The 25353-nt window shown below is 41.0% G+C and overlaps 1 protein-coding gene across 1 annotated transcript in view; it reads left to right on the top strand.

Moving 5' to 3' along the window:
* The window catches only part of MRC2 (mannose receptor C type 2), a 174470-nt gene that overhangs the window by 121537 nt on the left and 27580 nt on the right, over positions 1-25353 (top strand). The window contains exons 7-20 of the mRNA XM_063960019.1: positions 1913-2104; positions 2479-2633; positions 3208-3315; positions 4949-5064; positions 6859-7007; positions 8225-8439; positions 9408-9550; positions 9634-9736; positions 9934-10072; positions 12462-12494; positions 12617-12777; positions 13592-13659; positions 23859-23959; positions 24194-24339. Of these exons, the coding sequence (XP_063816089.1) occupies positions 1913-2104; positions 2479-2633; positions 3208-3315; positions 4949-5064; positions 6859-7007; positions 8225-8439; positions 9408-9550; positions 9634-9736; positions 9934-10072; positions 12462-12494; positions 12617-12777; positions 13592-13659; positions 23859-23959; positions 24194-24339 (1829 nt within the window). The remainder of the gene's footprint in view (positions 1-1912; positions 2105-2478; positions 2634-3207; positions 3316-4948; positions 5065-6858; positions 7008-8224; positions 8440-9407; positions 9551-9633; positions 9737-9933; positions 10073-12461; positions 12495-12616; positions 12778-13591; positions 13660-23858; positions 23960-24193; positions 24340-25353) is intronic.

Raw genomic sequence — 25353 nt, 5'->3', positions numbered from 1 at the left:
TCTTGCTGTACCTACAGTGAGGTCCATAAATATTGGGACATCAACAGAATTCTCATATTTTGGGCTCTATACACCACCACAATGGATTTGAAATGAAACACACAAGATGTGCTTTAACTGCAGACTTTCCGCTTTAATTTGAGAGTATTTACATCCAAATCAGGTGAACGGTGTAGGAATTACAACGGTTTCTATATGTGCCTGTATAGAGCACAAAATATGAGAATTGTGTCGATGTCCCAATATTTATGGACCTGACTGTATATATCTGACATATTTTACTATAAACTATTATAACATTAATATTCCAAACTTAAAATAGTATTAAAAAAGTATTAAGAAAACACAAATATATTATTGGGAGATTGACACTTTGCTGTATGTAGTTTAAGGTTTAATGAATAATTAACTTTCTTTTAATTACTGCTATGCTATTAAACTATAATGAGTTGGAAAATGGGTATATGTACAAACTAACTATATTAAAACATGATTAATCATTTATAGGCACTAATCAATATGATATTAAAGAGAGAATCAACCAATGTCTTGTCATCTTCTGAAGGTTTTTCTGTTCCATGTAAGAACTTTGGGGCAGATGTATTAAGCCTTGGAGAATGATAATGTGGAAAGAGATACGAAAGTACCAACCAATCAGCCCCTAACTGTCATTTTTATTTTTCAAACACAGCCGGCGTGCAGGGCAATTAGGAGCTAATTTGCTGGTACTTTCTGTCTCCACTTTATCACTCTCTAAAGCTTAGTACATCTCCCCCTCTGTGAGCAACAAGCAGATATTAACTGACACTGTTAAGCTGCATACACACGGTGCGATGCAGGCTTTCAGCCGATACTGACTATATTGTGCCTGGAGGCATGTAGTCAGTATTGGTCCCACCTGCACCTACTATATTTTCTTGTGAAGCCGATCCCGCAGGACCGTGCATCGTCATTGCAAGCTTATATACACGGTGCGATATGTACTATGTTTCCGTGCGATATGGACTATATCGTCCATATCGCACGGAAAATCACACCGTGTGTATGCAGCTTTAGAAACTTAGGGGGTAATTCAGACCTGATCGTAGCAGCAAATTTGTTAGCAGTTGGACAAAACCATGTGCACTGCAGGGTGGCAGATGTAACATGTGCAGAGAGAGTTAGATTTGGGTGGGGTGTGTTCAAACTGAAATCTAAATTGCAGTTTAAAAATAAAGCAGCCAGTATTTACCCTGCACAGAAACAAAATAACCCACCCAAATCTAACTCTCTCTGCAAATGTTATATCTGCCCCCCTGCAGTGCACATGGGCCCTCATTCCGAGTCGTTCGCTCGTTCTTTTTTTTCGCATCGCAGTGAAAATCAGCTTAGAGCGCATGCGCAATGTTCGCACTGCGACTGCGCTAAGTAATTCTGCTATGAAGAAAGGATTTTTACTCACGGCTTTTTGTTCGCACCAGCGAACGTAGTGTGATTGACAGGAAATGGGTGTTACTGGGCGGAAACACGGCGTTTTATGGGCGTGTGGCTGAAAACGCTACCGTTTCCGGAAAAAACGCAGGAGTGGCCGGAGAAACGGGGGAGTGTCTGGGCGAACGCTGGGAGTGTTTGTGACGTCAAACCAGGAACGACAAGCACTGAACTGATCGCACAGGCAGAGTAAGTCTGGAGCTACTCTAAAACTGCTAAGTTTTTTTTGTTCGCAATATTGCGTAAACTTCGTTCGCACTTTTAAGATGCTAAGATACACTCCCAGTAGGCGTAGACTAAGCGTGTGTAACTCTGCTAAATTCGCCTTGCGACCGATCAACTCGGAATGAGGGCCATGGTTTTGCCCAACTGCTAACAAATTTGCTGCTACAATCAGGTCTGAATTACCCCCTTAGAACCTCTCTCTTTCATTTCAAAACAGAACCCATTGAGCCAGATGTCGTTGTTAAGTGTGATCCTGGCTGGCAAAGTTATGGCACTAACTGTTACCGCCTGAATAGCGAGAACAAGAGCTGGCAAGACGCTAGAAAGATGTGTGTGCGTAGTGATGGGAACCTTGCCAGCATTCACAGTCTGTTAGAACTGGAATTTGTCACCAAGCAGATTAAACAAGGTGAGTTATTAAGACCCATGCATGACCAATGCACTAAACAACATGTTGGAAAGGACTTTTATTTAATTAACTGTAGGTTACTGAAGCAACCATGTCATTAAAATCAGAGAAAATTAGAAATTGACCAATTAAACATGTTATTTGACAATTCCATTTGATTTATGCAGCGCTCTATAAATAAGGAATCATAATAATTATATATTGTAGTGATGATAAGATATCATTGCTACAATGCCTGGATTTGTGATAATATCAAATCAGCCCAGCCTTACTCCATGGAGTCATGTAGTAGAGAAGAAATGTTTTAGGGGAACAAAAAGTAATGAACCTTGCCATGACCACCTATAGAGATAATATCACTCTTGTGCCACCAGATGTGGAAGAGCTATGGATTGGACTTAACGACATCAAGCACCAGATGCATTTTGAGTGGTCGGATGGGAGTGCAGTCACCTTTACGTTGTGGCATCCTTTTGAACCTAACAACTTCCGGGACAGCATGGAGGACTGCGTGACTATCTGGGGTCCGGTGAGCAAGTGATTTACAGTAAGGAGAGCCTATAGGGCTCGGGTCCCTTTACAAGAAGATCTCTCAAAGTTCACTGGAATCCACAGCATAGCCGTCTTCCCAAGTTCACTGTATCTTTTACCAAAGCTTTTTATTGTACCACTGAATTTGAATGCAGATGGTCTGAGTCACTTTAAAGCACTGGGTCATAATCCCTTCTATAATACAACGTTTATAAGTGTAGCTAGTGGGTCATCCAGTGAACAATACGGTGAACTAGTGTATCTGTGATCCTTTCAGTTAAAGGTCTGAAAGCAAAAAATATATTATCTCAAAACACAAACATGCAATTTATCTATCCTAATATGCACACCTAACTTATCCCCGGATGTTTGTTCTATACTGCCTGCCTCTCCCAATATGTCATATGACCACATAACTAGTAAGGCTTCTTCAAAATGACTATGCCCTGAGACTTACTGTACATTCTAAGCCGAAAATCAATATCATATCTTGCGTGTTCTCAAGATATCACACATTTATTACACAGATCTATGGTGTTTAAGTCTGTTATTCAGAAATATGTTCCTCATAGGAGGGGAAATGGAATGACAGTCCATGTAACCAGACACTGCCGTCAATCTGCAAGAAGCCTGGACTTGTCACCCAGGGGAGCGTTGAAGACAATCACGGATGCCAAAAGGTACAAGAAAAAATAGGATATTACAGGTGCCATAGTATGCTATTAGATCCACTGCAGCTACACGTTGCCCTTACCTCATTTCCCCACCTTAGTTATATAGCTGTACTAGGAAGTATTACAGGAAAATTATATCAAGAGTTCATGTTCTTGAATACAATCAAGTGAACCCTCATGAATGAGAGTATGAAAAAAAGAGTATGAATGAGAGAGTGTTGATGATTAAAAAGAGGCATAACATTTTCTATTACTTTCTCTGATAATCAGATGTACGTTGTGAGTAATTAACATTTTAGTGTGTGCAGATATTCAGAGATAAGCTTCTGTGCAAAGGGGACCTACAGTATGGGCAACTTCTACACTGGTCCACTTTTCAGATCTTTACACTGTTTGATACATCTCCCCTATGATGACATGGTAAGAGGGTTGAAAGAGAGCTTAGAGACATAGCTGAATGGTTAGTCTGCAGTGATGATTTCAGAGATGTACTGTATGGAGGTGAAGAGTTAGTATGGGCTTTATAGGTGAGTAGCTTGAACTGAATTCTGAAAGACCTGTGTGGCTAAAGACTCCTTCCCATTCTAGTCTCTTCCTTCTACAGTTGCCTAGCAGCCATCATATGGTCACCCAGCAAATCATCTGTGTGGTGGCAGTGCTGAACAGGATGTATAACTCCCAACTGCAGCACAAGCATATTTTTGAGGAGGAGACTGGGATGTGTCTGAAATGCCCAGTACACAAAATACACAATGACATTACATATTCTATGGAGTTGTAGAAAAATTATTTTCATTACTGGTCCTTGAGAATTTTGACTAACTCTTTACAACCCATACTTAACATTATAGTTATAATTGAAAGAAATCATCCTTACAGTAGATTGAGGATGTGCCATTCATTCCTCAGTTCCAGACACTAAAGATTGATTTACTAGATACACTCTATATAGGTAGAGGCGATGACTTCTCAGTCCCAAAGGTTTATCAGAAATAGGGTCCATATTTGTAATCTCTAGGAGTTGAAATCCAATCCAGTAAATTTAGATTTTTTTAATCTATTGATTGGTTGTTAATTAGACGATTGTGAAGCAGAAATGTTATCTAGGTCATAAGCATGCTGCTATACGAATCCCCTTTGCCTGCCCTCTGTGTCCCCTCCTCTCACCTTCCCTCTTTTCATTATGTTATCCATGGGTTTGACCCGATGCTTGTTAAGGTCCCATTGTTTTGCCTGGAAGGAAGGAAGTAGTGGGGTTTAATGCTTCCTGTGGCATACATTCAAATGTGGAAGCTATTGTTATATATGGGGTTTTTCGGTATTCTATTCTATTATATTTGTACTGTATGGGTGGAACGCCCTTATCTTATTCACACTTAGGGTGGGATGTAAGGAATCCGAGTTCGCCTGACGTGAGGGATGCCGGACGAACTTGGACGTTTTTTTAAAGGAGCAAAAAAAAACGCCCAAGTTCGCCCCGGCATCCCAGACGACACCCGAACTGGGACTCCATTACATTCTGCCCTTATTTTGATGTTATGACAATTAAAAAGTCTGCATAAAATAAGAAAAATGTAATTACATTATATTTGGAGTGGATTTTTTGTAATTTCAATAAAGTTCTTTTGTACTCCCTCAGGGTTGGAGCTGGCATAGTCCGTCATGTTACTGGCTGGGCGATGAGCAGGTAACATACAGTGAGGCCATTGCATCATGCTCTGCCCGGTCCTCTAGACTGGTCACTGTCCTGAACAGGTGGGTGAGAGACATCTCTTTAAGAACAGGAACTGCCTTCTCAATGCTGCAGATTACTACTCTCTAAATCTCCTTGTAGAATGCCTTCGAAATATATGAATCTATATAATGTAGAAGTGATAAGTGGTAGAATTTGTACAGGTACTGATAAATAATAGCATAATAAAGTGTATATTATTTACTATTGAAGGCATGCTCATTTTATATACATAGCTTTCCTTGAACTATGTGAATTACTTTTAGTACAGGTTGTATATCAATAGGTATCAGTATAACATATTTCTAACAGTTTTACTACACTGGGGGGCAGATGTATTAACCTGGGAAAGTGATAAAGCAGTGATAAGTGCAAGGTGATAACGCACCAGCCAATCATTACAGATTTGAAAAATGACAGTTAGGAGCTGAGCATTATCACCTTCCACTTATCACTGCTTTATCACTTCTTTGTCCCTTCTCCAGGCTTAATACATCTGCCCCCGGGTGCAGTATAATTTGTCAGCTGATTTCGATCAAGATATATTTAAACATATATCTGCATGTATATTAGTATGCATATCTGCATGTATGTTAGTATGCATATCTGCATGTATATTAGTATGCATATCTGCATGTATGTTAGTATGCATATCTGCATGTATATTAGTATGCATATCTGCATGTATGTTAGTATGCATATCTGCATGTACAGTATGTTAGTAAGCATATCTGCATGTATATTAGTATGCATATCTGCATGTATGTTAGTATGCATATCTACATGTACAGTATGTTAGTAAGCATATCTGCATGTATATTAGTATGCATATCTACATGTATGTTAGTATGCATACCTGCTTGTATGTTAGTATGCATATCTGCATGTATGTTAGTATGCATATCTGCATGTAAACTAGTATGCATTTCTGCATATATATATATATATTTATTAGTATGCATATCTGCATGTATGTTAGTATGCATATCTGCACGTATGATAGTATGCATATCTGCATGTATATATGTAATTTTGATGAACCAGATCCGGATGCAGTTTAGAATTTTGCCTAAAACCCCTTAGGAGTTTTAGCTGGTAGTCATAATATTAATAATGTGACTGTGTATTTAGGGACACTTTATATTTTTCTATGCACTGTAGGATTTAGGGAAATATTCAACATTGTCGTCGCTAATGCTGGCTCTTTTCATCTAATAGGCCGATATGAACAATCTCGTTCAGTAATGAATGAGAAATTGTTCATATCGCTTAGTGTGTAGGAACCAACGATGAATGATGCGCCGCCCCACACTCGTTCATCGTGCCACGCTCATTTATGCCTGCAAGCCAATATGGACAATATCGTCCATATTAGCATGAAGGGCTGTGGGGTCGGGTGACGTCAGGGAGTGATGAAACTTCACTCCCCCCGTCACCCCCCCCCCCCCCTTCGCCATATTGGCTGTCGGGCACCTCGGCTAATGTGTAGGGGTTATAAGGGTTACAGTCAGAGTCACTGAGTCAGACTTCTCCTGTTATGCAGACAGACAATGCGAAAGTTAGCATACTGTATACTTACAGTACATGTAGCTGGAAGCTTGCTAAAGAATCAAATGGTAGGATCCTATGGGATATACCCCAATGAATGATAGGGAACTTGATATACTTCTTAAATAAAGTGGAAGATTTCTTTTAACGCTACACTCTATGCTGCCAGGGTGTACAGCCACTAGAACTCTCAATGATCAATGTAACCTTAGGCCTTTTTATGAACTGTCCTTATGCTGTTGCTATTGACCTTGTCCTCTCTTGTGCAGGTTTGAGCAAGCTTTTGTCAACAGTCTTCTGTATGGGTCAGACAGGAACTATTATTGGACAGCACTGCATGATATGAATAGCACTGGAATGTTCCGCTGGTATAGTGGGGAGGAAGTGACTTATACCCACTGGAACAGAGATGAGCCTGGTATACACCAAGACATTAAGAAATCGTTTTGTACCCAACTTCCACAGGGTCCTGGGGAATGTATGTAGTATAGCTGCAGATGAGATACGGGGTCCAAAATAGTATATTTCTAATAGTATTAGTCTCATATCGGCAAAATATAAATCATTCCTTATTTAGAATTTTCATTTTCAGCATTTTATTTTGATCCAGTAAGTTCCAGTAAGGACAAAATTGAGTAAAACAAAAATTCTGAACATTAAATAAAAATTCTACAAATTTGGAAAGAAATTGGGTGTAAAAAATATATCCTGAGTGGATGAATCTGCATATAATTTTGGTTTATAGCCTTATACAATAAGCACTTCTGACTCTGGAGCAGACATAAGCAATGATCATCAATCACTTAATTCACCAATGGTGAGCAATATGATTTTTTTTAGTTTTCCAGTGATGTGGTTCTGCAGTGGTCCGTTTAGTACCTTATGGTATCCAGTTACATTGTAGCTGGTCATACAGCCAGATTAATGAGTAGTTTGGCAACACACAACTGTTTATTTAAGGCACTGGGCTGAACCACATTTACAGTATCTCCATAACATCCAGGACAAACAGTGACACAACACAACCGTGTTTTGTTCCACCCTGCCCACCCGAAACCTCACTGTGTGTGGACATCAATAACGTAAACACCTTAGATCAGTCCATAGTACAAGCCTGTAGGTTAGTGAAATCACCATCAGTACGATTCCATTGCATGATTTTTTATTTATCTTGATGACTGATTGGAGCCATATTTACAGTATTAGAATCATACCCCTTTTCAATTAAGCCCAACAACAAGCACTTCACAAGCAAATAGCTGACTCTCAGGGGCAGATGTATTAAGTCTGGAGAAGTGATTAAACAATTATAAGTGCAAGGTGATAACGCACCAGCCAATCAGCTCCAATATGTAAATTTACAGTTAGGAGTTGATTAGCTGGTGCGTTATCACCTTGCACTTATCACTGCTTTATCACTTCTCCAGGCTAAATACATCTCCCCCTCAGTTTCTTCTTTCTCTCAGTATACAGTATGTCTTATATTCCTAATGTTAAATCTGGCTCTGACTAATAATCAGTGTATATAATGATAGATTATTTGCCGACAACAGGCTTTGTGCTTTGCAGGGCAGAATGAGTATTTTGTTTGCCCATTAAAATCGCCTTCACTAACTCAGTTCCTGTTTCCCACAGGTTACGATAAAGGGGGATGTGTAGTGTTGGCTACAGGGCGTTCACTTGGGTTGTGGGAGGTAAAGGACTGCGCTTCGTTCAGAGCAAAGTACATTTGTATGCAGAGTCTGTCCCCGATGATCCCTCTGTTACCTGCAGCTCGTCCAACTCCCAGCCTTAATGGTAGCTGTCCAGATGGCTGGAGTTCTGCATCTAATCTAAGGCATTGCTATAAGGTGAGACAGAGATTTTGAGGATAATGTTGTTTGTAAAATGGGAAATGGTTTAGAAGGTGTTCATTTAATTTAAACATGTGTAAGTAACCTTTTTAAAATCATCTCCATGGTGCACTTTGTCAGAAAGTAGTAAGAGGGAAAATTCTCAACTACGCCATGGAGACAGTTGTCAAGGAACAACTTACAGCCCTTTTACAAGGGTAGTTTACACATAAGATTCTTTTGAGTTCATGTTAAGGCCAGTACTCACAGCCCGATGCTGGAGAGATGTGTGCTGAGCGAACCGCTCAGCACACATCTCTCCCGGCACACAGCACAGCGCGATCTGCGGGTGAAGTGAGCGACCCGCATGCAGGCCAATCTAGCAGCAGCGATAGCGATGCACGGGGCTGCGCATCGCTATCGCTGTTAGTGCTACACACGGAGCGATCTTGCTGAAAATCTAAGCAATCTAGTCAGATTGCTTAGATTATCGCTCCGTGTGTACCCCCCTTAAGACTAGGCATTCCCAATCTCGGTCCTCAAGGCACACGAACAGTCCATGTTTTAGCGCTTGAGCACAGGTGACGTAATTAGCACCTCAGTTATTTTGATCTAACCATCTGTGCTGAAACCTGGATATCACTAAAACCTGCACTGTTCGTGTGCCATAAGGACTGAGGTTGGGATTGACTGTGTTAGATTATGAAAGCAACATATTTACTAATGCTACAGTTTCAGTAAATTAAAGAGGTAATGTTTGATTTTGTGTTCAGTGCCTTATAACTTCATTAAACATTTATTGAAATGCAAAAAGAATATAAAAAACTTTGGCTTTGGAAAATTTGCGATATCTAATAAACTGTCAAAATGACATAAATTTAATAGCAAATGGAAGACTATGGAAAAATAACGCTTGGGGTACGATTTGACCTGATATTCAGTTTTCTGTTACTACTACATGTTGAATCTAATTTATCTGTGCCCAGGTTTATTATTCAGAGAAGCTACAGGATAAAAAGACTTGGATCTCAGCTCAACAATCTTGTCGAGAAAATCAAGCTCAGCTGCTTAGCATCTCCAGTGTTGAAGAGGAGCATTATGTGGCCCATTTACTTAACAAAATATTTGGGTGGGTGTTCCATGTCCGGCATCTCTCTACCAGTAGCTCTCTATGTGATGGGAACAGACTGATCTTTTCATTGTTTCTCTCAGTGAATCAGAACCTGAAATCCATGAGCAACACTGGTTTTGGATTGGTCTTAACCGTAGAGATCCCAGTGGTGACCAGAGCTGGGCCTGGAGTGATGGCCAAGGGGTAAATTATTCTGCAAATTATAGACAATAAAGAGGCAATGTTACGTCTTGCATAATCAATCTCTTGGGAACTTCGGTATAGTTCTTCAAACCTCTTCTTACAGTCATAAATGTAAAATATATTACCTGAATTTTTATGCGTATTATTACTGTTTCACGATTTTTCTTCTCTGCTGATCATTATTTTTACCTATTCAGTATTCCTACCACAACTTTGACCGAAGCAATCAGGACGATGATGATATAAGAAGATGTGTGGTGCTGGACCTATCATCTCTCCAGTGGGTGGCACTTGAGTGTGAGTCTCAGATGGACTGGATCTGCAAACTTCCAAAAGGTAATATTCTGTGAATTCAACTTCTCATACGCCTTTCACTTTATAATACTCAAGCAAAGTGCAGCAAACGTTTCATCCAAACGCATACTTCTTCAACATACAAAAACTCACATAGTCCCAATAACAACACTTTTCACAAATACAGAAAGACCTCCAAACAAATAAAACCTATAAAACGCACACCAAATCTACACCTACAAAATGTACACACTGCCATACTTACCCTAGAACATTGCAAAGTAGTCAGCTATCAACAACCTTCCTTCACCTCCCTCTCTCTGCCCTCATTACTTCATCGTCATTCTTAGGTGTTGCCTCTCCTCCTTCACTGCTGCGTCAGGTGGGGATTTAGAGTAAGCATGTCCAGTTTCCCATATTCTGTGATCTATTTCCACGTACCAAAACTGTTTTCTTCCACACTTTCCAACCACCATTCATAATTTGAAACAAAATTGTATTCAGCTGAGCATTTGTTAATAAATGACAAATGTTAAGTTGTTGCATAAAAAATGTCACATAGTTCCCCATAGGTCACAGAATAATTCCACATAATGCCCTCATATATCATATATATTGTCAGTCGAAGCTCCCTGTCATGTCCCCTTTACCTGCTAGCCTCAGAGCCTCTTGTCATGCTTCCGTAATCCCTTTGCTGTATGTATACTAAAACTTTTCAGGGGGAGGGGTAAAAAAAATAAACAGAACTAGTCCTCACCACGGTCTGGATACACGCAGCACTGGCTCTGATCTATGGGGGAAAAATAAATGAAAAGGGTTGGGGGGAGCATCTTTATATGTCAGCCTTGGACCCTCCCATGATATGCCAGCATCAGAGGCTGTTCCTGTTATGTCATTCTCAGAGCCCCTATTGATATGTCATTCTCAGAGCCCCCTCAAGTATAATTTACTTTCACCGATCATCAGCAACTTCCGTCTGCACAATCTCCAGTCACACCTCACACCAAAGCTGAAAGAAAGCTGTTGTGGATGGGCTGGAGCAGGAGAGAGGCCTGAGTTGCAGTGACGGTGACATCACTATCAGTTCTTCACAGACGCTGCCGCCCGCCCAGCTGTGCGGTTCCCAGACACCACCCGTCCAGGATTAGTCAGCCTTTGGCTTCTTGTCTCAATCTAGCGGGTCGCTCACTTCACCGCTGTTTGAAGTGAGCGGCCCCTCGTCCGTCCGTCCCCTCGCTCAGCACATCGCGCTGTGTTGAGCGGTGGGAGAGATGTGTGCTGAGCGGTCTGTGTTAAGATCGCTTAGCACACATCTCTCCCGTCAGTACCCCCCTTTAGGCAGCAGTTAGGGTTAGGATTAGTTATACATTTAAAATTCCATTGTCGACATTCTGTCAACATTCACAATGTTAACATTCTGGTAATGTCAACATTCTGAACATGTCGACATTCAGATCATGACGACATATGATGTTGGCATTTTAATTGTGAACATAATATACTGTACCACACCAATTTAGAGGTTGTCTAGACATTGAAGTAATTTCAACTATTTGATGTGTTCCCTTATACATGAGATAACCTGTAGTCTGCATCCTACAGCTTCAGTAAACAAGGAGGCTGTCTTCACACAACTCAGTTGTATAAATTGACAATCTAAAGGTAGATCCCAGAGAAGCACATTATAATCCATGGTCCACTCCAACCTTAGATAACTCATTAAAAAGTTCTGATCCCTTAACAAGATGTAATACAGTTTATAAGGACTTGAAAAATATGGTAAAGACAGTGGGAGTTACAAATGTAGAGGTAATCTCCAGATTGACAGATTATATTGCCAGTCACATGCCAGCAAAGGAACAACCCCCATCAATGAAATTATTAAGTACAGGGCTGTATTCACGGGCCGATTTGGGGAGAGATGTGTGCTGAGCAAATCGCCCAGCACACATCTCCCCCCCCCCCTACCCCCTGCTCAGCACAGCGCGATGTGTGCTGAGCGTGCGGGGGGAGATGGGGGGGCGCACAGCGGGTGAAATGAGCAACCTGCTATATTCTAGCACCAGCGATAGCAATGCACTGGGCTGCGCATCGCTATCACTGTGGGGTACACACGGAGAGATCACTGTTTAAAATCTAAGCAATCTAGTCAGATTGCTTAGATTTTAAGCAGCGATCGCTCCGTGAGTACCCCCCTTACTGTGATGAATGTAACAAAATAACATTAATAATTACTGTATTATAATATAATGCAAAACAATTTCATGTAGTGAACACTTCTGCCCTTACCCAGTAGTCTGGGTACTGCATGCAACCAGCCAGGTCACTTTACAGTATGTTCTATAATATGACATGCTGTCTGTATCAAAGTTATTTCACTACTTAAATCGGTTACATCTCTTTTTATTCTATATGTCTCATTTATCCTCAGGTACAGACATTAAAGAACCAGAAGTACCAAAAGGTCAGCTTTCTTTTGCCTATCTTTAGTTTGAATATATATATACATTTTTAAATAAATATTTTTATTGTAGCAGATATGTTGGTGCCATATTCACTTCATTGTCTCATTATATTTCTGCGCAGGAAACACTGAGTGGGTCAAATTTGAGAATGCAGAGTACAAATTTTTCGAGCATCGCTCCACGTGGCAGCAGGCTCAGCGGATCTGCACCTGGTTCAAGGCTGAGCTAGTGTCTGTCCACAGCCAGGCGGAGTTAGACTTCCTAGGACAGAACCTACAACAGGTAGAGGATACAACATGGCTGGGTAGTTGGCTTGGTGGATTTCAGTGTATCTGTTCTATAACTCTTGTAGTATTCACTGATTAAATCCATTGCCCACACCAACTTATGTTTTCTAAATATATGAAAACAAAGGTCTTTCAAATCCGTTCTTGTTGAGAGATCCAAATACTGGGCCTTATTCAGACTTACACATAAACACGATCGGCAGCTGTGTTTTTGGCACAAGTCACATTTCTCTTTAGCGCTCATGTGTATCTTCTGAGTTGTAAGGCAGAGGTATGACAGCCAAGGCTGGTATGGACATGCATCACAGAAAGAGGGTGCGCAGACGCTGCCAAAATACAGTAAGCCCACGTAGTGGGGTTGTAGTTGCAAAATGTGACTCATTAGGAGGATGCCTGCATGTGATTGGTCACACTTGTTGATGATGTCAGCACCACAGGCATGTCTAAGATGACGTTAGAATTAGAGCATTACTGGAACATGCCTTGGCTCTGCATCAGTCTCTCAGGGCTGTATTTATAGTTTGTTTTATAAGCTGGCGGTGGGTTTCTGGGCAAAAGTTAAAGTGGCACTAACATCAGGTATAAAGCCTGGCGTGCAATACACGTAATGTTAGTGCCACTTTCTTTTTTGACATGAGACCCACTAAGAAGCGGCGTCTTATAAAATCCGCCACTTTGTAAATATAGCCCTCAGACTCTCTCTCATCAGTAATTAATGCAGGGTGAAGAGTATTGCCTCTGCATTGTCTTTCATTGTCCTGTATTTTGTATTGTGTTACCACCTACCCTCTTTTTTTTTTCCACCGTAGTTCTCCCGGGGACAGGAGCAGCACTGGTGGATTGGGCTACACACATATGAAAATGATGGGCGGTTCAGGTAACTAGTCTTGATGCATCCTTACTTCTGTATTATTTGCCTTTTTTAAGTTTTAATCAGGGCTTTTAATACAGTTTATATTAGACCTATTGGAACATTTCTATTGACCACTGCTGCTTTTTGGTGATCTGATCTCTGCCTTTGCCTTGTTTTTATGTTGATATTTATTTAAAACATTGAAGTCTCCGGCAATTCCAAGACCATCTTTATTTGCACCTTTGTATAAGAGGTTTCATCTTCTCCCCATATGCTTGTCTATCTGAATGTTACATGTTTACATTTAATTATACAGTTCAAGCGTGCTAAATTAAAAGTGCTAGACAATATAGTCAATTATTTTGGTAATAACAAGTGCTATACTGTAGCTTAATTTAACATTCAATCCTATGTACAAATAAACTGAGTATTATCAAATGTAACTGATTGGAGGATCAGGTTGTGATGGGCCAAGCAGGTTGCTATGCTACGCTACATCTCTTCACGGTGCTTAATGATGGTCCCACATGTGTGGTGATATGGGTCATAAAAAGTTCTCCATAAAAGTTCAGTGTTAGATTTTGGTTGTGTGTAACGATCATTATAAAGCACACACAGTAAAATGGTTAGTCATTTATATAAGATTGATAAACATAAATCACAATGTGTATGGGTAGATTATGAGAAGTTTAGGAAGAGAGGACAATGGCTTGAGATTTAGCTAAATACTGTATCATCTCTAGTCAGTGACTGAGGCCCAGATTTATCAAGCCTTGGAGAGTGATAAATTGCACAGTGATTAAGGGGTCTATTTACAAAGCTCTGGATGGAAATAAAGTCGCTGGAGGTACCAGCCAATCAGCTCCTAACTGTCATGTCACAGGATGTGTTTGAGAAATGACAGTTAGGAGCAGATTGGCTGGTACTTTATCTCCAGTGACTTTATCTCCATTCAAGGCTTAGTAAACAGACCCCAAAGTACAAGCTAATCAGTTCCTAACTGTCATTTTTCAAACACAGCCTGTAACATGGCAGTTATGAGCTGATTGGTTAGTACTTTATTACCGTCCTATTTATCACTCTCCAAGGCTTGATAAATCTGGGCCTGATTATTATCATATAATTATTTCTATAAAGGGTGGTGACTCCTTTCAGTCTATATACTAAGAACATAAGGAAGTGGGCATTTGACATAATATGGGGTGTTATGTAAATCTGAGTGCAGAGCTGGACAAATCAGGAGCCAGGTAGCCATACTTCTAAAAACATTAAATGAATATGTATGTTAATGTCTTGTAAAGGTTAAATGCTCCTAACATCTAGTTTATTTGAGTGTAGTTTAGTGGAGGAGTCAGTGTTAATTCTAGAGAACTAAACCTCAATATTTATCCCAATGGGTATAATAACACAGAAGAAGTTGCGAGGAAGTGGATACTAGTAATTATAGCTCACCCTGCCAGTGGAGAGTAAACATTCCTCCCATGCTGGAGTACGTGACACGTGGTGCAGAAAGCAAATGAGGGGTGGATGGTGTGAAGGTCTCTTGTTTATACCACACAATCCGGTCTGTGTTTGCATAGTGTCTGCGCTGTATGCAAACAGCGAACACAGTCTGATTTTGCTCTAAAATAATAGAATGAAGTTGGTACAGCTGACCACCTGGACATGTCTTTTAAAGTGCAATGCTCGTTCTTTATTTAAATGTTAATTTAACCCTTTTGTTATCTGTCACGGCAGATATAGCACGCCCCAAAATTACTTGCCTTGTCCCCACCGGTCCAGGGTAATAGGGGGGACTCCCTGCAGCAGCCTCCGATAACTTTGGAAGTGTCACCGGCAGAACTGCCAGGTCGTCTCCGCACCCCCACTAGACCACCAAGTAGATTTATGGCAGCGGGGCACTACTTAGTTAGCGGCCATTACCCTGTAGTCGAGGCCAGACAGGGGAGTTAGGCTGTTCCTGTTAGCCCTTCCCACATTCCTTGGCACGTCTCCTCATGCAGGATACCTGCCACTGAGCTTACTCCTCTTTCCTCCCTCACTGAGAAGCTTGGCGGCCATTTTAACACATTGCCTGCCTCAGCACTTCAGCCGAGAGAAGCTCGGGCTCCTGCCTCCCTGTATACCACACTATCTGCACTCAGATTATACATTTAGCTTCATCCTTCCCTGTTGGGATTGGTTTGTTGAGCACTATTTTGCCCATAATTTCATGTATTGATTGTTTCTATGTGCCTGTTTATTTAACTCATTTCTTATCTAAGTGTATAGGAGTACTTCCTTAGGGGTCTATTTACTAAACCTTGGATGGAGGTAAAATGGACAGAGATAAAGTACCAGCCAATCAGCTCCTAACTATAATTTTGACTGACCCTAAGGATGACATGTAAACGCCATCTACTTAATGTAATATTTCTTTCTAAATTTCTCAATAAGACATTTTTGGACTAGGGGTGTCGTGAAAAAAATTCTGATATTATAGGGCGCCGTGATTCAAAAAAGTTTGGAAACCACTGCTCTAAGCAGAACCCAGTGATACACAAGTGAAGTGTACTGTGCAGCATAACCTGATACATTGTTTCATTATAAACACAGGTGCAGCCAGAATAATAACAGTAATGTAGCAATATCATTCCTGGGTCATTTTACTGCGAATACAGGTTGCTACAACATTAAAGTGAAAGTATCACTGGATAAGTAAATGCTGGCAAGTGTATAGGAGTGATAGAACTGTCACCTATGTAATTTAAGAACGATAGCACAATTCTGTGACATATCCCTTGACTAGTGTTTACTACAGGGACATTAATCCATGGTATCTTCTCAATAAAAATCTATAAAATGTGAAGTGAATAAGTGGAATTCACCCAGTTATAAAAAAAATAAAAGACACATTTCTCTAGCAATTTTGACCCTTATTGCAGGGGCACCTACCTGTGGGGTACCTTTTCCCAATAAAAAGTCAGCAAGATATATATGTAGTGATGGTGTGGAATGTATAAAATGAATAAAAACGTGTAGATTATACGTACACACAAAAAACACACATCACATCTGCAAAAGAGATTTATTGGGATAAGTGACTTTTCACATTATACTTTCACAACACCAGGTTGCAATTAGACATACACTTTTTTACTCTGCAATATTTCATCAGTATAAAATAGGCTGTATCAATACTGAATAGATAGCACTGAGTGATCTGATCGGACATTATATCTGGATCCACAAGGGCACTATAAATTCTATTTCTACACCACATCAGGAGTTATATGTGGTAGTGCCGCTTTTTAAATCTATTCACATTTATCTTTATTTCTTCTCACTCACTACATGTTTGTATATGTCTAAATTTTTAACCTCTATGTTTTGCTGTGTAAATCCCCAGAGAAAAGGGATATTTTAGAAGGCGTAAGCAATAAAAGCTAAGTTTTAATTAATACCAGAATACAAATTATACCAGTGCGCCCTACTAGGCAACTACTTTTCGATTTCCCTCCCTGTCTTTTCCCCTTTATTCATATTCAGTTTGAGTTGCAATCGGGCTGCACCCCCGTATAGTGAGATCTATTAATAGACTTATATTTTCTTTACTGGGGTTCAAGTATCAGATAAGATCCAATTAGTTTACAGATCACCAAGTGTGCAGATACATCTTCTCTTCCTGTACATGACCAGGGAATTCTCCAAGGCCCCTTTCACATTGCACACTGACCCGGGTTATTTTTGCGATGTGAAATGGGTATAAATGTACTTTCACTGGGTAACAGTGTACACCGATCCATTTATTGGTGTTCACACTATTATAGCTATTACTGCATAGCCCCACTATTACTCTATTAAGTGCTCTACCCTGAATTAGCAACCACTGTTAATCTATTGTACTTTTATGTGTGGGGACGTTCTTGAATTGCATTGTTATGTCTTCCAAGGGCAAGGCACCCTGGGAGAGTAGTGCTCCTGCGCTACACACTTGTAGGAATTGTATGGATGTACTTTTTCCTTAGGCCTCTGACCACGATGGTCTCTGTGTCTAGTGTTTTGCAACTGTGCAGAGGTAGGTACCTTCAGCCACAGCTTCCTCTCAGGAACTGGCATGGGCTTCCAGCTCCCAGCCGCAAATAGATGTAGAAGTCCTGATCGAGCCGGTTAGGTCAGTACTTTTAACTAAAGGACTCTTGCCAAGCCTAGAAATCCAACATCCCTGTATTCAAACGTCAGTAGAAAGCTATAATTGGGTCTCCTTCCTCTGCTCAGCTTAAAGACCTCCTAGCGGAGGTATGGACTCACCCAAACAAGAGTTTTTTAGCATCCAAACTTATTTATTTATTAATAGTTTCTTATATAGTGCAGCATATTCCGCTGCGCTTTATAATTGGAACAACAGTAATAGAACAAAACTGGGTAATAACAGTCAGACATAGAGATAGAAAGGCCCTGCTCACAAGCTTAAAATCTATAGGGAAATAGAACATTGATACACAAGGACATGTGCTACCTATTGCATAATGGTCCTGCCAGATTGCAAAGGTTCTTAATGGGCTGTATGACATGGTCACTCAGCAATTTTAGCCAAGGATCAGGTGAATGTGAAAGTGAAGAAAGATAAAATATGTGAGGTTATGTGTGGACTGTACAGAGGGGATATAATTAGATAGGGAGGCATTGGAGGTTATGTGGGTGGGTCTGGAATCTGATGAGCTTGTCTGAAGAGGAGAGTTTTCAGGGAACACTTGAAGGGTTGGAGACTAGAGGTAATTGTTATTGTGCATAGGAGGGCATTCCACAGAGTGGGTGCAGCCCAGAAAAAGTCCTGTAATTTTGAGTGGGAGCGAGTAATGTGTGTGGAGCAGGTCTTGTACAGAGCGGAGAAGTCAGGTAGGGAGATATTTTGAGATGAGCAAAGAGATGTATGTTGGTGCAGTTTGGTTAATAGCCTTTTTGCATTCAAAATGGATTGTAGTGGTGAGAGCCTATTTTTAGGAAGACCAGCAAGAAGTCTATTGCAATAATCAATGCAGGAGATAATGAGAGCATGGATTAAATGTCAGGAACAAAGGACAGCCAGAGTCAAGAATGACACCTAGGTAGCGAGCTTGTGGGGTAGGGTTGATTGTTGAGTTGTCAACAGTGATAGAGATATCAGGTTGGCTACTGTTATTGGCCGGTGGAAATATAATTAATTCTGTTTTGGAAATATTAAGTTTGAGGTGACGAGATGACATCCAAGATGACATGGCAGAAAGGCATTCAGTGACACGGCCCAATGCAGATGGTGACAAATCCGGGGAGGATAGGTAGATTTGAGTATCATCCACATACAGATGATACTGAAATCCAGAAGAGCTGATTAGTTTCTTAAGAGATGTGGTATAGATTAAGAAAAGCAGAGGACCTAACACTGAGCCTTGCGGCTCTCCAACAATAGAGGTAGCGAAGAGGAGGGGGATTCAGAGAAGTGGACACTGAAGGAGCGATTAGAGTTGGAGGAAAGGAACCAAGAAAGGGCTGTGCCCTGGAGACCTAGGGATTGTAGTGTTTGTATGAGAAGAGAGTGGTCAGCAGTGTCAAAAGCAGCAGATAGATCAAGGTGAATAGGAATTGAGTAATGTCCTTTAGATTTAGCAGTGACCAGATCATTCACTACCTTAGTCAGTCCTGTCTCTGTGGGTTGTTGGGAACGAAAGCCTGACTGAAGTGGGTCCAAAAAGTTGTGTGAGTTAAGAAAGTGTGAGAGGCTAGTGTAGGCAATTTGAGAGAAAGTTAATGTTAGAATTTAGTTTTTATTAGAATGAGAGTAATCACTGTATGTTAAAACAGGAATGGAAAGATACCAGTAGATAGAGATTACAGATGTTAGTTAAGGTTAGAATGAGCACAGGAGCTTTACGTATTTGTGTAGTTATTGGATCAAGAGGAGAGCTAGTAGAGTAGGCAGATGAGAAGAGTGTAGATGCTTCATCTTCATTTGTGGGATCAAATGAATAGAAGGTGCTAGAGAGTTCAGGAAGGGAATTTTGCTGGTCACTGGCTGTGGAAGAATATATCTACATTTTGGGCCATATTCAGGTTTGTTAGCAAAGCAAAAAAGCACACAACTGGGCAAAACCATGTTGTACTGAAGGTGGGGCTTATTCCACCTGGTCAGTGGGAACTCCTTGGGTAGCTAGACATAGCACCTCTGCAGAGCAGCTTTGTAAGGCAGAGGTGTTCTTCCCATTCCGTCATCAAGTACTATTCCTTTGACACCTTCGCTTCCTCATATGCAGTCTTTTGATAAAGGGTTCTTAGTGCAGCTCAGGAGCATCCCCTCCCTTAAGGGGGCCTGCTTTGGGACATCCCATGGTTAAGCCTGTGTCCCCCATGCATGAGAAGAGAAAAGTAGATTTTTGTTCTTACCTGTAAAGTCCTTTTCTTCAAATCTATGGGGACACAAGACGTCCACCCTGACGCATCTGGCATGTGGGGGGGTTGTTTTTCACTGTTGTTGGTCACCTTTTCACCGCCTCTGGGTGGAACTCAAATGTTTGAAAAGTCGGTTGGGTGTCTGTATTTTCCTGTCTATTAGATAGGAAAAAACAGACTCCCAACTGACTTTTCAAACATTTGAATCTCCCACTGTGTTTGCCATTCTTCCTTCTCCTTCCTCCTGCTCTTGCCTTGGGCTTGTAACCTAACTGGTCCCCTAGGCTAAGGTGGGGGTGGGGAGTCATAGGAGAGAGAGAGAGCCTGGGCTGCTGTGAGTTTAACTGTTTGGTACCCAGCACACCACCTATACCCGTAGTTAAGCCTACCCATGAAGAGATTAGAATATTTGTGAAGTGAGATTTTTAAATTACATAAAGAAGACTAGAGTGTGCATTATAAGGGTGTTTGGGCACCATTTCCACTTTGAAAATAACACTTTCATTCTGCACCAGCTTAGTCTAAAGTATGTCAGGTGTTTGTTTTTGCTTTTTATGTGGAGTGTTTTACATCCTCCGACCTCCCATTTGCAGAGAAGCACATTTATTTTAATTTCCAATTTTCTTGACAAGCTGTTCATTTATAGCAACACAGTATTTTTGTAGAGAGAAGTCAATACTACCTTTTAAAGTACACTATTAAAAACATGATATGAAATACAAAGTACAAACTTTGTCTTTTTAAATAACATGTACTGTAGGTGCTATCAACAGCAAAGATAGAGTAATGTTACCATGATTAATGTATATATTAATAGTCAAATACAATATAGGAGAAGAAAGGGTGTCTATATTTGGAGCATTTACAATATAAACAGTACAAAACATATTTAAAGTAGCAAAATAATAAAATATAAACAGATATAAGATGAGCTGTATAGCATAAACCATTCTGAAGGCTTTAAAAAGAAATGCTTATTGTACTTTTATATTTTCATTTTAATTGAATATTATTGAAGCAGCTCATCTTGAGCTAGTGATGTATTCTCCGACATCAGGGTATTGAGCCCTGGGTGATGCAGGAGGAAACTTGTTTTCAATCCAGTAAAATGTTTTCGCCAGATAATTGAACAGAGTGTGAACACTCACAGTCAATATTGTTCTTCTTAGAATGGAAACAGCACCATGGTAGGGGAGGTGTAGCTCCATAACTTTACTTTTAGGGCAGCTGTAGTTCCTAACTTTACTGACAAGATGAATTCTGCATCAGGAGATGTGACGAGAAATCTTTCAATAATGGAAGACTCATGTCTTAAAATGCCCACTGCCCTTGATAGACTATAACAGAGGTTCCCAAACTGTGTGCCGTGGCTCCCTGGGGTGCCTCGGGACACTTGCAGGGGTGCCCTGGGTTGGTGGTCCAGGACCAATTCAAATTATTCATGGTCAATATAATAGGCAAAACCAGTGCTGGTGGCTGCCAGTCATAATATATGTGGCCAAACAGAAGCAAATATTGTCCCTCACCACACAATTGACCCTAATGATGACATATAAACGCGATCTACTTAAAGTAATATTTCTTTCTAAATTTCTCAATAAGAAATTTTTGGCCTAGGGGTGCCGTGAAAAAAATTCTGATATTCTAGGGCGCCGTGATTCAAGAAAGTTTGGAAACCACTGGACTATAACATCGCAAAGTATAGTAGCATTGAAATAAAAGTTCTTGGTGTAGTTGGTATGGAGGAGACCCCTGTGCATTTTCTTCACAATAGTGGAGGAGAATTAGTCAATCTTTCACAAAATGTTCTGGTTTTAGGACCTCAACACTTTTTAGCAGGTCTACCAAACAAATGTTGCTTTCCTTCTGCTTCCTTCTGGTATTGGGCATACCTAGACAGTTGGGAGACCTGTGGACTTCAGATAAAAGTGGAGCCTCTGTGTCCTCTATCCTCTGTAATATGCTTTGCCCCTTCCCTGGCTTTTCCACAGTTCTTGGAGTGAGACATCCACATTGACTTTAGGATTAATAGTAGAGCTGGTTTGATAGGTTGAAATGGGCACTAATGTAAAGGTGGTTTTGATGTGACGTTAATTCTTTTGCATGGTATAAACTAAATCTTCTGATGTTTGCTGCCCATCCACAAGCGTAGACACACTTGTAGATTGTGGAAGCATCTACAAAGACTGGAAGTAAGTGTCCACATAAAAGTTTAATAGGCGGTACTGATAAGTGCACTAATTAAAAAAAAAGAAGCCATTTTTGGGTCACATCCTGAGGTTGTCGTAACTTACCCACACTAAGATGAGCACTTATGTGAGTTTCCTGTTATTCAGAATCTCCCCCTCCCCACCACCCCACACCCTGTAGCTGATGCTTGAATTCAGCTGAATTGCAGCTCCCTAAAGGGATGGGGCTTAAGTGGAGCTTGTGTGGGTTTGTATTTGATATTCTGTAGCTTGACTATTCCTGCTGAAGAGCTAGTTTGAGGTGCACCCCAGCTATATATGTATGTGCGTTACATTTTAAAGATTTATCTGTCCAATCTGTTTGGTGGGAACACAAATCTTGCAATGTACAGTATGGGAGCAAATGACATTAAACCACTTGTTCCCAAATGCTGGAAAACGCCCTGTATTTATAGTGCTAATTGACAGGCTGTGAGCAGTGGATTAAAAATGCACAGGGAGAGACAGAGGTGGGAGAATCAGCTGTGTGTTAAGTAACTAGTTTGTTCTTAGGTGGAGGTATTTAACAGTGTTGCACTGTGGTGGTGGTGGTGGTGGTGGTGGTGGTGGTGGTGTGACTGGTGCCAGATAGTGTCTGGTGTATACAGTGTGCGTAGTAAGAGACAGGGTCACGTGATTCTGAATGTTATGCTGTTTGGTGCTGAATAAGAGTGTTCTCTGCTTTGCCATCACGACGAATAAACATAGGACTTAGTTCAGCATATCAGTGTGAGGTGTCAATATCTGAATCACAAAATATATATATACTGTATAGATTGATAAATAGATAAGTTACATTTTAAGTATATATATATATATATATATATATGGACCTCTTCCCCCCTGTAATTAATCTGCTTTTCTTTTCTTTTAAGAAAAAAAATGCTAATTGACTTTGACTGTAGTCTGTTAGCATTCTCTTTATTCTTTGGAAGAGTTGCATACAGCACAAGGTGTCTTGATTTAGAGATGTCTTTAAGATGTATTCAGTTAACTCAAGGATGCACACCAAGGTAGGAGTAAGTTGAGGCCTGTGTCTTTTCAGCGAGAACCGATTTGGGAATGATGCTATGGATGGCATGTGGCTAATAATGTCGCAATAGGTTGGGCATGGGGCTTTTATCCTTAGCAAAAGGCTATACTTTGTGGTTGGCCTCTGGGTGTTACAATAGATACAATGTAGTACTGCTGGGATGCAGTTAATATAGCGCCTGTTGGGATCCCGGCATACAGGATACTGACGCCAGAATCCCGACAGCCACGAAAATGCCGGCGAACGGAATCATGACCACATCCTGGTATTCCCACTCGGGTGGTAGATCCACCCGAAGCGTAGTGAGTGGACTCACTGCCGGGATTCCCGATGACAGGATGCCCCTGTCGGTATACTGACAGTCGGCATCTCGTCTGCCAGTCTCCAGTATGTATTCCGTACTGCTCACTTCTCTTACATGCTGTGCGTGGTGCACACTATGCACTCATATCAGGGAAGAAGAGACGGGAGTGGTTGGGGTCAGACACGGATTCTTATCTTCAAGTTGATGTGGCCCCAGATTTCACACTACTGTATGGTATATTGTATTTTTGTAGATGGTCGGACAAATCTGTGCTGAACTTTGTGAACTGGGCTCATGGACGGCCAGGTCGTATTACCAGAGAGAAGAAATGTGTCTACATGATGGCAAGTCGGGGTGAGTAAGGTTTATATTCAGCACATACTGTAGCTGATTCAGCTCTCCTTTCCATTGCCGGCCAATATATATTGTCACTTAGGTGTACTTTTGGCTTATAATGTTTCAGCTGTAACCTGTTTCCTACCCAGGGCACCATAATGTGTAAGACTGGACCCGATGATGCCACTTATAGTAAACCGTTTGTCATGTATATGACTGGCACACTGCACTCTGTTTTATTTCTATCTCTAGAGGACTGGGGTGATCAGAAATGTATCACTGCCCTACCGTATATCTGTAGAAGAAGCAACATCTCAGTGCCAGTACCCACCCTACCTCCTCTGCCACCAACCACTGTGGGCGGGTGCCCCAAAGGCTGGCTGCCTTTCATGAACAAGGTGAGTTGAAGGAGAATTGGAATCATTTGTGTAATTTAAAAAATCATGTTATAGCCAGGTAATGAATGAGGACCCATTAAGCTGTAGACACTGGAACACTGGATTGGTAATACAAAATTACCATCAGAAGGGGTAGTAGTAATAATTTTGAATGGAAATCATACTTACCTACTTTATATTTCTCCTCTCCGGGAAAAGTCCGGAGAGGAGACGCAGTAGGGAACTTCAGGGGGTGGGGACAGGCTCTGACATCAAGCCTCACCCCCACCTTAGGAAAACGCTGTGAATTTGCAGGTCTGCCAGAAGGGGGTGGAGCAAAAATGTGACTTGCAAAGTTTTAGCGCCTCCCACAGACACGGTATTGCCGGTGATGATCTCTGCAACCTGCCCGCTTTACTAGGGTGTGAGCAGGATGCGGGAGATCTGCCTACTCTTCCGGGGGGTGCGGGTGGCTTCCCCAAAAATCATGAGCCTCCCGCAACTTCTGGGAGCATTGGCAACTGTGATGGAAATCATTATTGTTATTCTTTTATTATTAACATTTATTAATATGGCACTACATTGTTACACAGCACTTAACAAATAATACTTAAACTATGACATCAGTGCCTAGCCCAGTGGAGCGTACAGTCTGTATTCTCTAGCACAAACACAGGCACACACTACTATTAGCCTATCAGTATGTTTTTGGAATGTGGAAGGAAACTGGGCAACCTTTAGCAAGCCCAAGGAAACAACAGGCTATCCACTTTTTAGCTACCCCTGCTTAATACACAGATTCCACAACATATAGAGAGGGCGCTACTTTAATATCGCCTACACCAGGTCTGGCCAACCTGTGACCCTCCAGCAGTTGTGAAACTACACATCCCAGCATGCCATGCCACAGTTTCAGCATTCTCTAATAGCAAAACTGTGGCATGGTATGCTGGGACTTGTACTTTTACAACAGGTTGGCCAAGGCTGCCCTACACAATTGCCTGCAGACCAGCACTGGATCTCACCACAAAATGC

Source organism: Pseudophryne corroboree, chromosome 3 (genome assembly GCF_028390025.1).
Source record: "Pseudophryne corroboree isolate aPseCor3 chromosome 3, aPseCor3.hap2, whole genome shotgun sequence".
Taxonomy (NCBI): Eukaryota; Metazoa; Chordata; class Amphibia; order Anura; family Myobatrachidae; genus Pseudophryne; species Pseudophryne corroboree.
The sequence above is the reverse complement of the archived record's forward strand: the minus strand, read 5'-3'. Positions and strand labels throughout refer to the sequence as shown.